At 39.3% G+C, this 13,069-nt stretch overlaps 1 protein-coding gene across 2 annotated transcripts in view; it reads right to left on the reverse strand.

Annotated features, from left to right (window-relative positions):
• TMEM132C (transmembrane protein 132C) overlaps positions 1–13,069 on the reverse strand; it is a 219,163-nt gene that overhangs the window by 51,361 nt on the left and 154,733 nt on the right. For both annotated transcript variants that reach the window (XM_075168147.1, XM_075168146.1), the window contains exon 4: positions 1,151–1,334. In XM_075168147.1, coding sequence (XP_075024248.1) covers positions 1,151–1,334 — 184 coding nt within the window. The remainder of the gene's footprint in view (positions 1–1,150; positions 1,335–13,069) is intronic.

Genomic DNA, 13,069 nt, shown 5'->3' on the forward strand with positions numbered 1-13,069 from the left:
CAATTCACAGGTGGGATAGATATGTCTAACTCTTGTTCCAAATCCTGAGCTCTAACCTTAACTAATGGTAGCATGTGCAGTTCCTCTATTAATTGCCACTTGGTCCTGTTCTAGGTAGCTGGCAGCTTGTGCTTCTCCCTTTCCTGAGGTTCGGCAGGACTTCCAAAATAAATGCTAAGTGCCTACTTCACCTGTGAGCATGGAAAAAGTTCTCAGCGTGTACCTAAATCCCACAGAAAATAAAATGCCTACCTAAAAACAGTGCACCTGAGATGTTGGAGACTCCAGAGAAATTTCTTGTTTGCTTGACTTGGAGCAGGAATTTAATCCTAGGTTGTTCATTCGCAGGAGGGGGCCCTGACTGCTAAGTCTCAGTGCTCCCACTGTCCCAGCCTTGCTTTGCAGAAGTAATTGCATCTTCACTGGGCCAGAGGAAGAGTAGGAGACACTGCTTCCACAGATCACATTTGTAACCCTTGTAAAGACAGGCAACGGGTATGATTTCACGGGGAGGTAGGTAGCCCACAACTGGTGCTACAACACTGAGCAGAGCAAGTAGATTTTAACCCAAGGCATTTTTCCACATGAAAGTCTATACTTTCTATACTTCATTTTTCTTAAATATATTACTGAGGCTATTATTATTTTCTGTTTTCTTCCTTGAAACCACAGGTTCTTACACTATTAGGGAAACAGCCAGTGAAATTATTATCAGCCTCAGCCTACTAAGGACCAAGCAACTTAGGCTTTAGCAGAAGGTGCTTGAGGCCCTCTAAAGTTGCTCTACAGCTTGCAAATTCAAGCCATGTAATGGCAATTAGAAATGGGAAGGTAAATCTGCTTGGCTTTTTGTTACCAGCTGGTAGCCTGGAGGGAACCATGCATGACAGAAATTCACGATTTAAAGTCTGAGAGAGATTTTTAAAGTGGCAGCATTCCTTTCCTCTGTGGTAAGTTTATAAGAACTGAAATCCTGTGATGTGTACAGACCCTTAAATGAGGGCATGATTTTAGCAAGTAGTCCTATACAGCTATGCAATGGGGAGGCAAGGCAGAGAGCACTCCTTTGCAAGTCTGTCTGAGGCCTGGTATACATCTTCTCAGACCACATACAGATCGGATGGAGCAACATGCTGAAACAGTTTCTTACCATTGCCAATGGAACAATTCCAACAAGATCCTTCTGGCAGATGAAGATTTCAGACAAGGTTATGTCTGTTGTCCCCTTCCGAGGGTATTCCACCTGCCAGGTGATGGGCTGCGTTCCAGAAAGGCTGCTGAAACTGGCTATTTCAAAGTTCATCTGCACGACCTCATTGAATAAACTGTTACTTCTGAAAAGAGGAAAACAGGGAAAGGGAAGAGCTATTACTTTCACTGAAGACGGCAAATGAAGTGAATCATATTAGCTACTGGAAAATGCAGCTATTTATATGCAGATATAACACAAGGCTTTTTCCAATCTACAACTTCTTCAGAGCATACAAACTGGAATTATTCAAAATGGGTCAGCTGTTCTTACTATGAATGCTACGTGGAGGAATAAAATCCAGGATATTGTATCTGACGAAAGCAAAATATGCTTATTCCTTTACATGTTTTTTATGATTTTGCAAGTATGATTCAACCCTACTGCAAGATGGATTTGACCCTGATCAACCAAAGTTAAGTCCAGTGCAGCTCATGAAGACGGAAGAGCCCAGAATTAGCGCCGCCAAAAAGAAAAACAGGATTCATTGTATATGTCCACCATCAAAATCACATAAATCCTTAGCAATGAAACTCAGCATAACTGAAATTCATATATGCTGCATGGAAGCCGTTAAAAAAATTAACATGATTAAATGGCAAAATGACATGATTAGTCTAAACTTAGAGGTACGCTCTGGAAATTAAAAACCCAGGCAGCTGAGACCAAATAGAAAGAACAAAGCTACAGCAGGCAAAATATACTATTAAGTCAGGAGGCATAAGATAATTTGAATGACAAATATGAAAAGACATGCTGAAATTCTTTCCCTTGAATTAAATTTCTTTAACTACATCAGAAATAAAAAGAATATATGAAAGAAATTTGCTGGACTATCTGTTGGTTTAATTAAAAAAAGAAGTACAAATTATCTGCATCAGAAATTATACATTAACTTTTCTGGAACTTTCCAAATGTCTTCCCACAGTGTAGAAAGTCTTAATATCTCACAGAATATTACTTCAACCTAACCCTACGCTGTAATAATTTTAAAATGAAGAGAAAGACAGGCATCTTCCTAGCTTCAGTAACCCAATTCCAGCTTCATCACACCTTTGGATGCATTCATCACATAACAGCTTCAATTTTTCCTCTTTTTTTATGTACAATACATGAAGGCCCACTTCTGAGAAAATCCATCAAGAACTGATCATGTACAAAGCACTTATATTCTCAAGTGCTAGACTTTCTTTTTACTTCTGAACAGAAATCACCATTTTTTGTTACTTAAGACCTATTCTGTGCTTTACTTTCCATGATTACTTTGAAAGCAAATGCGTTCCCCTGATAATTATTATTTTGATTATGGGTTTTCATTTGGATGGCTTACTCTGAAAAGTCTTAATACTGCCTAATGCTTTAAATTTATTTCCTTACTGTTTTCTTGCTGTGTCAAAAGTGAGACATTGTAACACTTTTGCAATAGTAGTATACTTCCTCCATGCATTTAAAGAGTGATTTTGTGTAGTAATGCGATAGATGGATGGGTTTAGCAATTCATAACTCAAGACCAGCCTATTCCCATTTGAAGAGTTCCTACTACATAAATCTTACAGCTTGTAAATACAAGGCAACTGTGTTAACTGTAGTTTACACACTTCTGGGACATCTCAAAATGAATACATACTGGGTTGAACTTCGTAATTTATTTGAAAGCATGATTATATGCAAAGATACCTGAATCACCTGAGCTACAGCATTCATTTAGCTGTTAAAGGCACCATTATGCCTCAGATTAATGACACCTGAAATGCCATTATTTTCACCATTTGTAGATCTGATGCTTAGTAACTGACAGAGAAAAAGTTTTTACATGTGATTGACTCTCTCAGTGCTTTCACTTACGCTAAATAGAGAATAAATTTTTGCACACATCAAAGCGGTTCTAAGAGATAATATATTTCAGGAAAGTTTTCCTGATCAAGAAGTCTACACTTCTCTAAATAGCCTCTGAGCAGATGTGAAATGTGTAGCTTTACAACAAAAGCCCCACAACTCTACTGATAGGATCAGAGAGCTCTAGGTGGGAAGCTGTAGGTGAGAAGGAGCTCATTTCCAGCCAGCCCACTGATTCCTGATGCACTGACGTAGGTGAGGGCTGATCACCTCCTTCTGGCTTCCAGCTCTCCATTCACAACACCTAATTTTCCCTGGTCCTTCAGACAATTTCTAAGAGTTGCCTGGTGTTCTGCTCATGAACTGTCTATACTGTTTACTTGCAGCACACACTCGAACCTGGCTTTTGAGCTGGGGAAATACCCAGAACAAAATCTTTGGGCATCCTGTTTCTGTGTAGCATTTCATGGCACACTTAACTGCAGTGTGGACAGACCACAGCCTGCTGTAGCTGGCCGTATCTAGGTATCCCCACACCCTTGTAATGATGTCCTATGATTGAAAACGGGCAATATGAGGTGACCACATCTTTTCTACATGATTCCTGAGATCACCTGAAGCATGAACTTTAGTTCAGGCTGGCTACAGTTAGTATGCATACATGCAGATGCATTTGGGAAGTTCTCCAGGGATCCTGTTGCAGGCAGGGACTAGTCAGCTCTCAGTGTAGACGTAGTTTTTTAAAGTTACTGGCTCAGTATTCCTATTCTATATTTCATACATGTATATATATCCTGTAGTTTACATGTGAAGGGATTCTTCTTTTATTCCAACCTAATAATACATAGAGGACTCGAGTACATCTTTTGGATTTTATATTTTAAGTCCGTGATGCTCAATGACTTTGATTATCGCAGTCAAAGAAAATGTCAACATTTTTTCATCTATTATGCACACACGTACACATTTGGAGAACTACATGGCAAACTGCACAACTGTAATGTAAACCGCACTTGACTGCTATTGCCTCAGTTGCATTCTCAGCAATATTATCTTCACCGGAGCCACAAACAACAGCCCGTATCTCTAAGAAGCACTTAACTCCACCATAAACAAGTCTGACATAAACTGACTTCCTTCCTCCCAAATGCAGGATTATCAGAATCACTCTTCCACCACTGACGGTTACATCTGCCACCGTGTGATCTTCTAGGACTAAAATGAGGGACTTACTGTCCATGCTCTGTTTATATACCATCTGTTGCAGTGGGGCTTGAGGGTCATACACTCCTAAATCTCTTCTCTGTTCCACTATAGACATAGCTATCTCAATTTTGCTCATGAGGACTGAAGGAGAGGCTATGTGACACACTCAAGGTCATATGGAAGACTGGGGCAGGATGAGGAACTGATTTGTGTTTTTCCAAATCTCTTGTTAACCACTGGACCATCATTCTGGTATCGATGGAAATGGGAACCACAGCACTTGATTCTACTCTTAAATGGTCTTCAGTGAATGCACCTTAAATTTCAACAGCATTCTGTACGTGAGGCATATTTTTGATAATCGATGAGCTATTCTGTGAAAGAAATCACTGCTATCACCTTTTACAACACTGCCTCAAAAACACCTGCTTAATTTGGATTTCCATTCTCACTGAGCACTTGGTACCTCTCATTGAGCTATTTCAGCCAAGTATCTTCTTGACCCATGACAAAGACAGGCTGCTTCTTTCCAAGGTATCAAGCTGCAGCAGTGGAGAGATGGTACCAAAATTCTTTTACAGAACTATGTAAAACATTGCTACAATGTTTCTTCTGTAAAATACGTGATACAAAAATGTCCAAAAATATGCGTGGTATAAGATAAAGTTTTTTTCGGCACTTTTTCAGGATGACCTGCATAATTATTTCAACGCCTTTGTGGCGTTTGTGAGTAATGCACCCATCTCCCTCCACAGTGATAAAGCCTTTATACAATGTCACACTATCATCAGTTTCCTCCTTCTCTCTTCATACAGAAGAAACAGAGAGATGATCAACAGCTGGGAAAGCATCCACTTGAAAAAAAATATGCCTTCAGAGATGTGTAATGGCTGAGAAAAAAACTTCTTATGAAGCACATTTAATGTTCAGAGCTTGTTCACTGACTGAAACAGCAATTCCTTAATATCTAACATTTAGAACTGCTCAGCAGCCGGAACAGCAAGTAATTATAAAACTTCTCTAAAGTACACAGCACGTAGTGATTACAAATGAAGCTTCATGAAGGCAGGGCTTCTAAGGAATTGCTCTGGGGTGGATATATGAGTCTAATTTGATTGGATTGAGAGTTCCCCTGGGACAGTTCACTCCTTGGATTTATTTTAATTTATAAACATGCTAATCATTCAGGGCTAGAATGGACCACGCGCTTGCACAAGGGAGTAAGGACTCCCTTTGATCTGCTAAACAGCCACTCCGGCTCTGGGTCTGAGCGCACAGGCGTAAGTGAGGAGCACTGAACCTGTAGTTACTCCTTTGCTGGAGCAGATGGGCAATGATTAGGTGCTACTTATTGGTTACAGCAGCTGAGCCAGCAAGTTACTGATGGGGTTAGTAATTTACTACTGGCACAGGCTAGCAGTAAATTACTACCCCAGGAGAAAGAGGAGGAACTGTGCTGCAGAGCTGTGTGAATGCTTCTGAGGAGCGCAGTTTTAGAAAAAGAAGGTGGAACAGAAATATTCTGTTAATGGAAAGATAATAAAAAAGGCATAAAAGGCAAAACAAAAGTGACATAGGGAGAAACTGCCATGGAACTCGCCAGCTCTTGCCAACTATATGAACAAAACACACACACTTTTGATATCAGCTGGTGTTAATTTAACCAGGATTCTTGATTTTAGAATATTTTTGAGTATGATATTAAGCATTCCTTTGCAACTATTTATTGATCATTCAAACCTTCAGTGCCCTGAGAAATATTTACCCTTGGAAGGAAATTGTTCTTATATGGATACCCAGGACTGGCTGTATCAAAAGCTGTATTTAACCCTCTCTTTAACATAGGGAATTTAAAACATGGTGTCATGTATACACAATCCACACGTAAGCCCATGGATAGACTCATAATGTGGATAATACCACAGATGCTAGAATGCAAAATAGATTCTGTTTCTCTGCAGAGGTCTAGTAAGAGGTGGGATGATGTTAAACTTGTCAGTGCTGAAACGGCTTGTACTGGCCACACATGGCCAGGGCTCAGCTGAGCCCAGAAACAGTGAACCACAGGCCCAGTGCTGCAAAGGCTTTCACAGGGTGCAGTGGGAGAAGGCAGGCAGATAATTACTAAGAAAAGCAGTGCAGAGATCTCAGCTGATGTAAGATCCATAAACAAATGGAAATCTTTGTTGAATGCCCGTCTAAATGTGTGGACCAGGAGTCTCTGATGAGAGATTTCAAAGTGTTGGGTTATTGCTCTCAGTAATAGAGCGGTTTCGACTCTTAAATGAGTGAATCTTAGGACCGCTACAGGCTAAATCAATAATTTCGATTTATTACAGTGGTTCTCAAAAGAGAAATTTTAAAAAGCCTAGATTAAAAACATTTTTTAGCCATCCTTTATTCCAACAGATTTTTACTGAAAGTGCCTAGGGATCCAAGAATACTTCAACCTGCTGAAAATTTAGCAACTCTTTTCCTCTTTAATGCTATCTAGTTTGACAGTGACATCTTAATGCAAGATCAGCACTTACTAAATGACATAAAAAATTGAAAAGAGTACAAACCCCATTATCCTTCAGTTACATTGCACATCTTACTCTTCACTAAAATTGACGTATTGAAGTATGTTACTTCCATGTACAGAGACAAGCTCTCATCAAAACCCAATGGTCAAACTGGACCCCAGAGCAATCTGTACTTCAGCCCACTTAGGTGTACACACCAATGCCTCTTCCCATCTTAGAAAAGACTATAATGGTGTACAGGACATATGTTCCTCTATTCCTGCTATTTTCAATTTCTCGCTCCTCCTGCACCTTTTCCTAACCACATTTGATAACTGGGCTACCTTCAATGGATACATCCTAGGACCAGGATGAATCATAGCAATTTAAGAAAAATTAACCAAACACAGAGATTAGAACCTGATCTGGAAAGTGTGACTGATGATGACTTTAAAAATGATGAAATTATGTGGGCAGCTCTTTACACATCAATTCACTTACATAGTCAGCACTCAATGCTAACAAAGGGTGGGTCATTAGCAACCCAGGTTGCTTTGAATCAGACGCCTATGAGCTAAATGCTGTAATATCCACCACTGGGACCTTAAGCCATCCACTTCCTTTCTGAAAGATTTGATCAAATGAAATACAAATGCTTAATGTAAGTTTCTTTCAGTAGGTCCTTAATAAGAGCTGTTACAAAGGTAATCTCTTTGAAAAACCATGGAAAGGATGTGGTAATTAAAGAAGAATGCCAACTACTGGAGACAAAATGCAGTTTAAATTTCTTGTTTTGCAATATTAGCCTAGCTTTCATGTTTAAACCATAAAAACCAGCAAAGGAGAAAGAAAAGGATGATCTATTTTGGCAATTAACAGATAGGGAGACATAATTTCACAGAAAACTACCACATTAAAAGTATTATGAAGGTCTTCAAAGGAAAATATCTGAGGTGTAACTTAGCAAACTCTTGAGCAACATAACGTAATATACATGTGTATCTTCAAAAGGATGATACAATACTCTGCTTGATTTCTTCATACAGTCCAGATGAGAGTTAGATGAGTTAATAAGATTTCTTAGCTTTCCTGTCATAAACTGTGATACAAAACATAGCTTTTTGATTAAGGTATTGGACTGAGACAGGAAATCTCATTTCACTTCCTAGCTCTTCCACAGCATCCTTTAATGACCTCAGGCAAGACATGAAGATACAGATCCTTACAGCTAAAATAAAATCAATAGGAATTAGGCATCATGGAGCTTTAAAAAACCTCTGGTGTCTGCTACTTTAGGCACGTGAATACGGTACCTTTATCATGATGGTCCTGAGCCTCAGGATCTCAGCTGGATTCAACCACATGCCACGTAGGAAAGAGTCAGAAGACCACTCATGGTTCAACTGCTGCATTATGCTGAGAGCTCTCACTTGCGAGGGAAATTCTTAGCTGATGAAATATGCACTGTCTGGGTGGCATAAGGTAGAGAGTGCCTGGAGTGTGATTTTTCTGTGCCTTATATTTCCCAGTTGAATAATGTGAATGATAATTTTTTCTTCTAGTCTCAAACAAAAATTAAGAGTATGCCTATTAAGAGGTGCCTATCTGACTTCTCTGTATAAGCCTTGCCCACAGATGCTAATCTCAGTGATGTTAACTGCTATCCTAGAACAAACAGCAAAAGTCATGTTGCTAATTAGAGTACAGAAAAACAGAAATGCTCCTCTCTTGGACAGGCAGAAAACTGGACGAGACAGTCCCTAAAGAAGGGAGACCTGACTGGAGATCACAATAACTCACCAATTTCTTCCTTCTATGCAGAGCATTTTTTTAGAGTCACTAATCACCAATAAATGCTGCAGTCAAGATACCAGCCTTATTAGTCTTCTCTGATACTACATCACATCCAGGCACAAGGTAGATGAGATTGGTTTTTCCCTTTTCCCAAAGGAAGCAGGCATGCGACCCTCTGCCTCAGACTGGTGTCATCGTATAAAGGCTATGTGCAAATCCCAGTACTGAGCTATCATCATCTCCCCAACTTTATTTCATTTTCCGTTCAGTTTGTGCAAGATATTAGTCTGCTAATGTCTTCATTATAATTTCAGATAACAAAATACATAGGCAGATTGGTCAAGAAATAAGCTTCCACAGTGATGCATCATCTCTTCCTGCCTCCGAGAAGGACATTTTCTACTTAGTATTCATTCAGTGCTGGAATCTCTCCACAATCACTGTAAGTAAGCAGTATTTTCCTCTTTTGGAGACAGCAAATGTTTAAGCACTGAAAATCTTCCAAGGCACATCACTGGAAAGGAGACCCTGAGCAGAGATTTTCAGAGAGATTCACTCCAAACCCAGTGCTTTCAAATGGAGAAAGGAAGTCAGAATCATTCCGATCATCAGCATTAGATTATATGGCTCTTTCAGCCTGCTAAAAGCAGCAAGATGAGATCAAATACACAAAACCATGTTTTATCATTCACTTTTAATTGCTTACTTTAGTAGTTTGGGAGCAGCCAGTGAAACATACTCAGAGATGGGAGAACACCTTTGAAAAAGCAGCCTATACAATGGATTTTCTGATTACAAATATCTTGCACGTGTTTTATTCCATTTATAAGCAACAGTACCCCTGGAATTGATAGAGAACAAGGTACTCCATTTACTAAATCCATTTATGAGTTGAACAGACTCAGCTTTCTCTTTCAGTCCCCACTTGTGTCTGTCATTCATACCAAGACCTACTTGCAGAAACTACAATGCAGCATGACTTGAGAGACAGGCTACTGATTTCTTGAGCATGCACTCCCGGGTGCCAAACTGATATTCCCTGGGGGGATATAAAAAAAATCAAGGTACCCACAATTAGCAATGAGATTTTGAAAATACGGCAGAGAGATGTAGAAGGGTCTGGTTACTGGAGTAGCCCCAAACAGGCTACCCCTTCCAGTGAAGATGTGTCAGTTGCTGTTGACATGACCAGTTGATTTTTTTAATAACTTGTTATTAATATTGTACTGTGCCAGACACTTGTGGTCTGTTATGCCCTCAAATGACTCATTGATCAAAGAAAGGGATGCAGCCTAACTGCTGATTGCCATGCATAACATCCCTCCAGGTATTGCTCATGTAGATGTAAGCGTATCAGGCATTTGCACCTGTTTTGAAACAAACTGAAGATGAAACTGCATTATGAATCAGGTGGCAAGACAAATCACATTTATATGTAACTGCATATGTAAATCAGATGTGTGATATGCACATCTAATTTACAAGTCAGGTGTCTTCAGACTCCAGTTCCTATAGTTTTTACTGTGGTTTTTTTTTACTGCTCTGCTAGCATATCTGCTTTTGGACTATGCTTGAAACACCAAAAATAATTGTGCATAAAGTTCCCTAATTCCTTTTCAACAGGGTAGCTGCACTTGCCTACTGGAAAAACACCTAGAAAGTTAACCATTCACCAGGCATGTAAACTTCATAAAATATCTGCATTTGGTAGAGGCAATGGATGTAAAGAAAGCACACATTTATTGGCATAGTAAAGGAAAAAAACATATAATTAAATGGTTAACCATATAATATTATGGTGAAACAATGAAGAAGAAAACTCAAAGGTGAACTAAAATAGTTTTTCAACCTTGCTGGCCATGAACAAAGTTCACGGGGCAATGAAAAGTCAAGCTTGTGGGTGAGAGCCCCATGCTCTCCCCTACATTCCATGTGGGCACGATTACAGCTTTTCAAGTTCAAGTCCACAAAGAAGGTAAAGGGATTTTTCAGGTCAGAAGCAATGATCAACAACTGGTTGGTGGCAGCTATCTGAAGAGACCTCCAATTTAGCTGAAAAGCTTTTCTAGGTGTCTGTGAAGCTGCCTGAATAGAGAGTAAAAGATCTTGAAATGAGCTGCATCCTTTGAGAAATAAGCTCAACAGCTGCAATTTCATCACAGAGCAAACACAGTTTATGTGGAGTCCCTCGGACTAGAAGCTGCAGGGAATTGAATAATACTGTGTACAATCTAGAGCTAGAGAATATCAGCCTGGGGAAGATGGAGAAGTAGTTTTCTTTCTAGAAAGCCAATATATTTTTGCAAGCTTCACTAAGGAGCAGTCTGCAGCAGGAATATATTCCTCTTCCTCAATCTCAGGTCATGTCTTCTGTCTCAGACCATCTTATTCCCCTTATTAGTATTTGTAGAATATATGATATATTCTTTTAATTCTACCCTTTTCTTGTAAATTCTCTTCAATGTTGTATGCTGCTCACATGGTCTTTACCATACTAAAGCAAAATACAATTAGGGTAAAGCAGAAACCCAAACTAGTCTAAGGAAAAGATAGTCTGAGCAGTAACAGCAGGATAAATATTGAGCTCAGCTGAAATTCCACGTAAATGGGAACGACATAGGTGAAAATTGACAGGAGAGCAGAGTCAGGTATAATGGTCTAATTCGTGTCTACTGATTATTTGCAGGTACAGTTACACTTTAGGACACTGTCCTGGATAATTGTAAAGACTGGTCCACTCTGAATACACATCTCCAAAAGTTAGCATCACAATGCTGAGTAATAATATTTGGTTCTTTCATAATCTCTGTAAACTGCAACTATGCAGTATGATCTTGCAAGGTCAAACTTGCAAAGGAACATTTTACCATCTCTTGGCATAGCTTTGCTGCAGTGCATTAAGAGTTTATAGTATAAAACTGTGACAAGCACTGTAAAACCAAGGCTGTGCATGGAGAACTGTGAAGGACAGGGGGAGTTTTGAAAGTGTTACTCACATTAAGCCTTCCATCCCCCAATTCACTATTTTGGCATCGTCAGGCTGGCCTTTACATGGTGACCATAAAAAAACCAAAGTTCAGATATCCAGGAGGAACACACATTTAATACCCCTCAACGTACATTATGCATGCAGTTTACCAAATCTGTCCTCAAAAGATATGAAAGGAAAAAAACCCAACCCAAAGCCAGAAAAGCGTAGGATAAGGTGCATACTGACATTAACCAAAGAACTCCACTGAGATGGTGAAAACAGTAAGGCAGCGCATCTGACACTGAGTAACATCCAAACACCCCATCATAAGGAGGGAAGTTTCCTAAAGTAAGACCGAGGCAATATAGGTTAGACAGCAACAAAAAAGGAAATTTTAGTTTTTTCTCTCTATATTCTTACTTCCCCTGAAGGGGTAAAGAGGGAGAGGAAGCTGCAGGAGCCATCTTAGACAAAGAATCTCCGTTTTGAGTTCACTGTGGAAAATCCTAAAATGCCAGCAGTGGTTGCTGGGATGTTTTATTCCACTTTCCCTTTCACTTCTTCTTCCCTGTCTGTTTTCCATTTCTTTTTCCCTTCCTCTTCCTTCTGCATGTTTAAAACAAAAATGTACGACGGAGAGAGCTGATGCTAGTCAATATCCTGGGAAATTAGACAAAAATGTGACCAACTTCTTCAGTCTGCAGTTACAAAGCAGCTCTTACTCAAATTTACAAAAATCATGGACCCCAGGGCTTTCAGCATCTGTAGTTCTGGAAGTCTGATGGACAAACGTTTATTTTACAGTTCAAAAAGCAAAGCTTAACAACGCTGCCTTCCCAACACCATCCACAGCTCTCACTCATTGTATATTTAAAAAGAAGCTTATTAAAAGCGGAACCAACATAAATATTGGAGGTAGATCCATTACATTTCATGATACAGTTATTTGGTGGCTAACACCAGTAATTCACTTCTCCTGTTCAAGTATAATAAAAGGAAAAATGTCCCCATGACATTCAATGGCAGAAATGTCATTGCTGAAGTGCCTATGATGTGCAATTAACATTTTTAAGGAGTCATTTAAAAGGATACTGTCAAGGCTGATAGATTTGAGATTACACCAACTATCTATGTTTGGATTTCTTCATAATTCAGCAACTCCCTGGCAAGTTCACCCTTTCACTTCTGTATATTTACATTTTTCTTTCTCCTTTTGCCCACTGTATTGAGCACACTATGCGTATTTATCATTGACTTCTCCCCCATTGCAACATTGTAACGTTACAATTGCAATCATCAGAGTTTCTACCCAAAAAGTTTTCATTTTTTTAATGTTCTGCTTTCCTCATGCAAGTTGTAATTTTCACAACAAAAAATATTTTGTTTTGGAGCAAAAACGTAAGTTGTGCGGCAAAAGCAGTTTGGTGTTAGGGTGGAGTTGAAAAAAAAAAAGTAAAGTCATTCTCTATTACTAACGAAGATGACGTCACCAGCAGGATGGAGACTTCA

The sequence above is a fragment of the Calonectris borealis genome, chromosome 18 (genome assembly GCF_964195595.1).
Source record: "Calonectris borealis chromosome 18, bCalBor7.hap1.2, whole genome shotgun sequence".
Taxonomy (NCBI): Eukaryota; Metazoa; Chordata; class Aves; order Procellariiformes; family Procellariidae; genus Calonectris; species Calonectris borealis.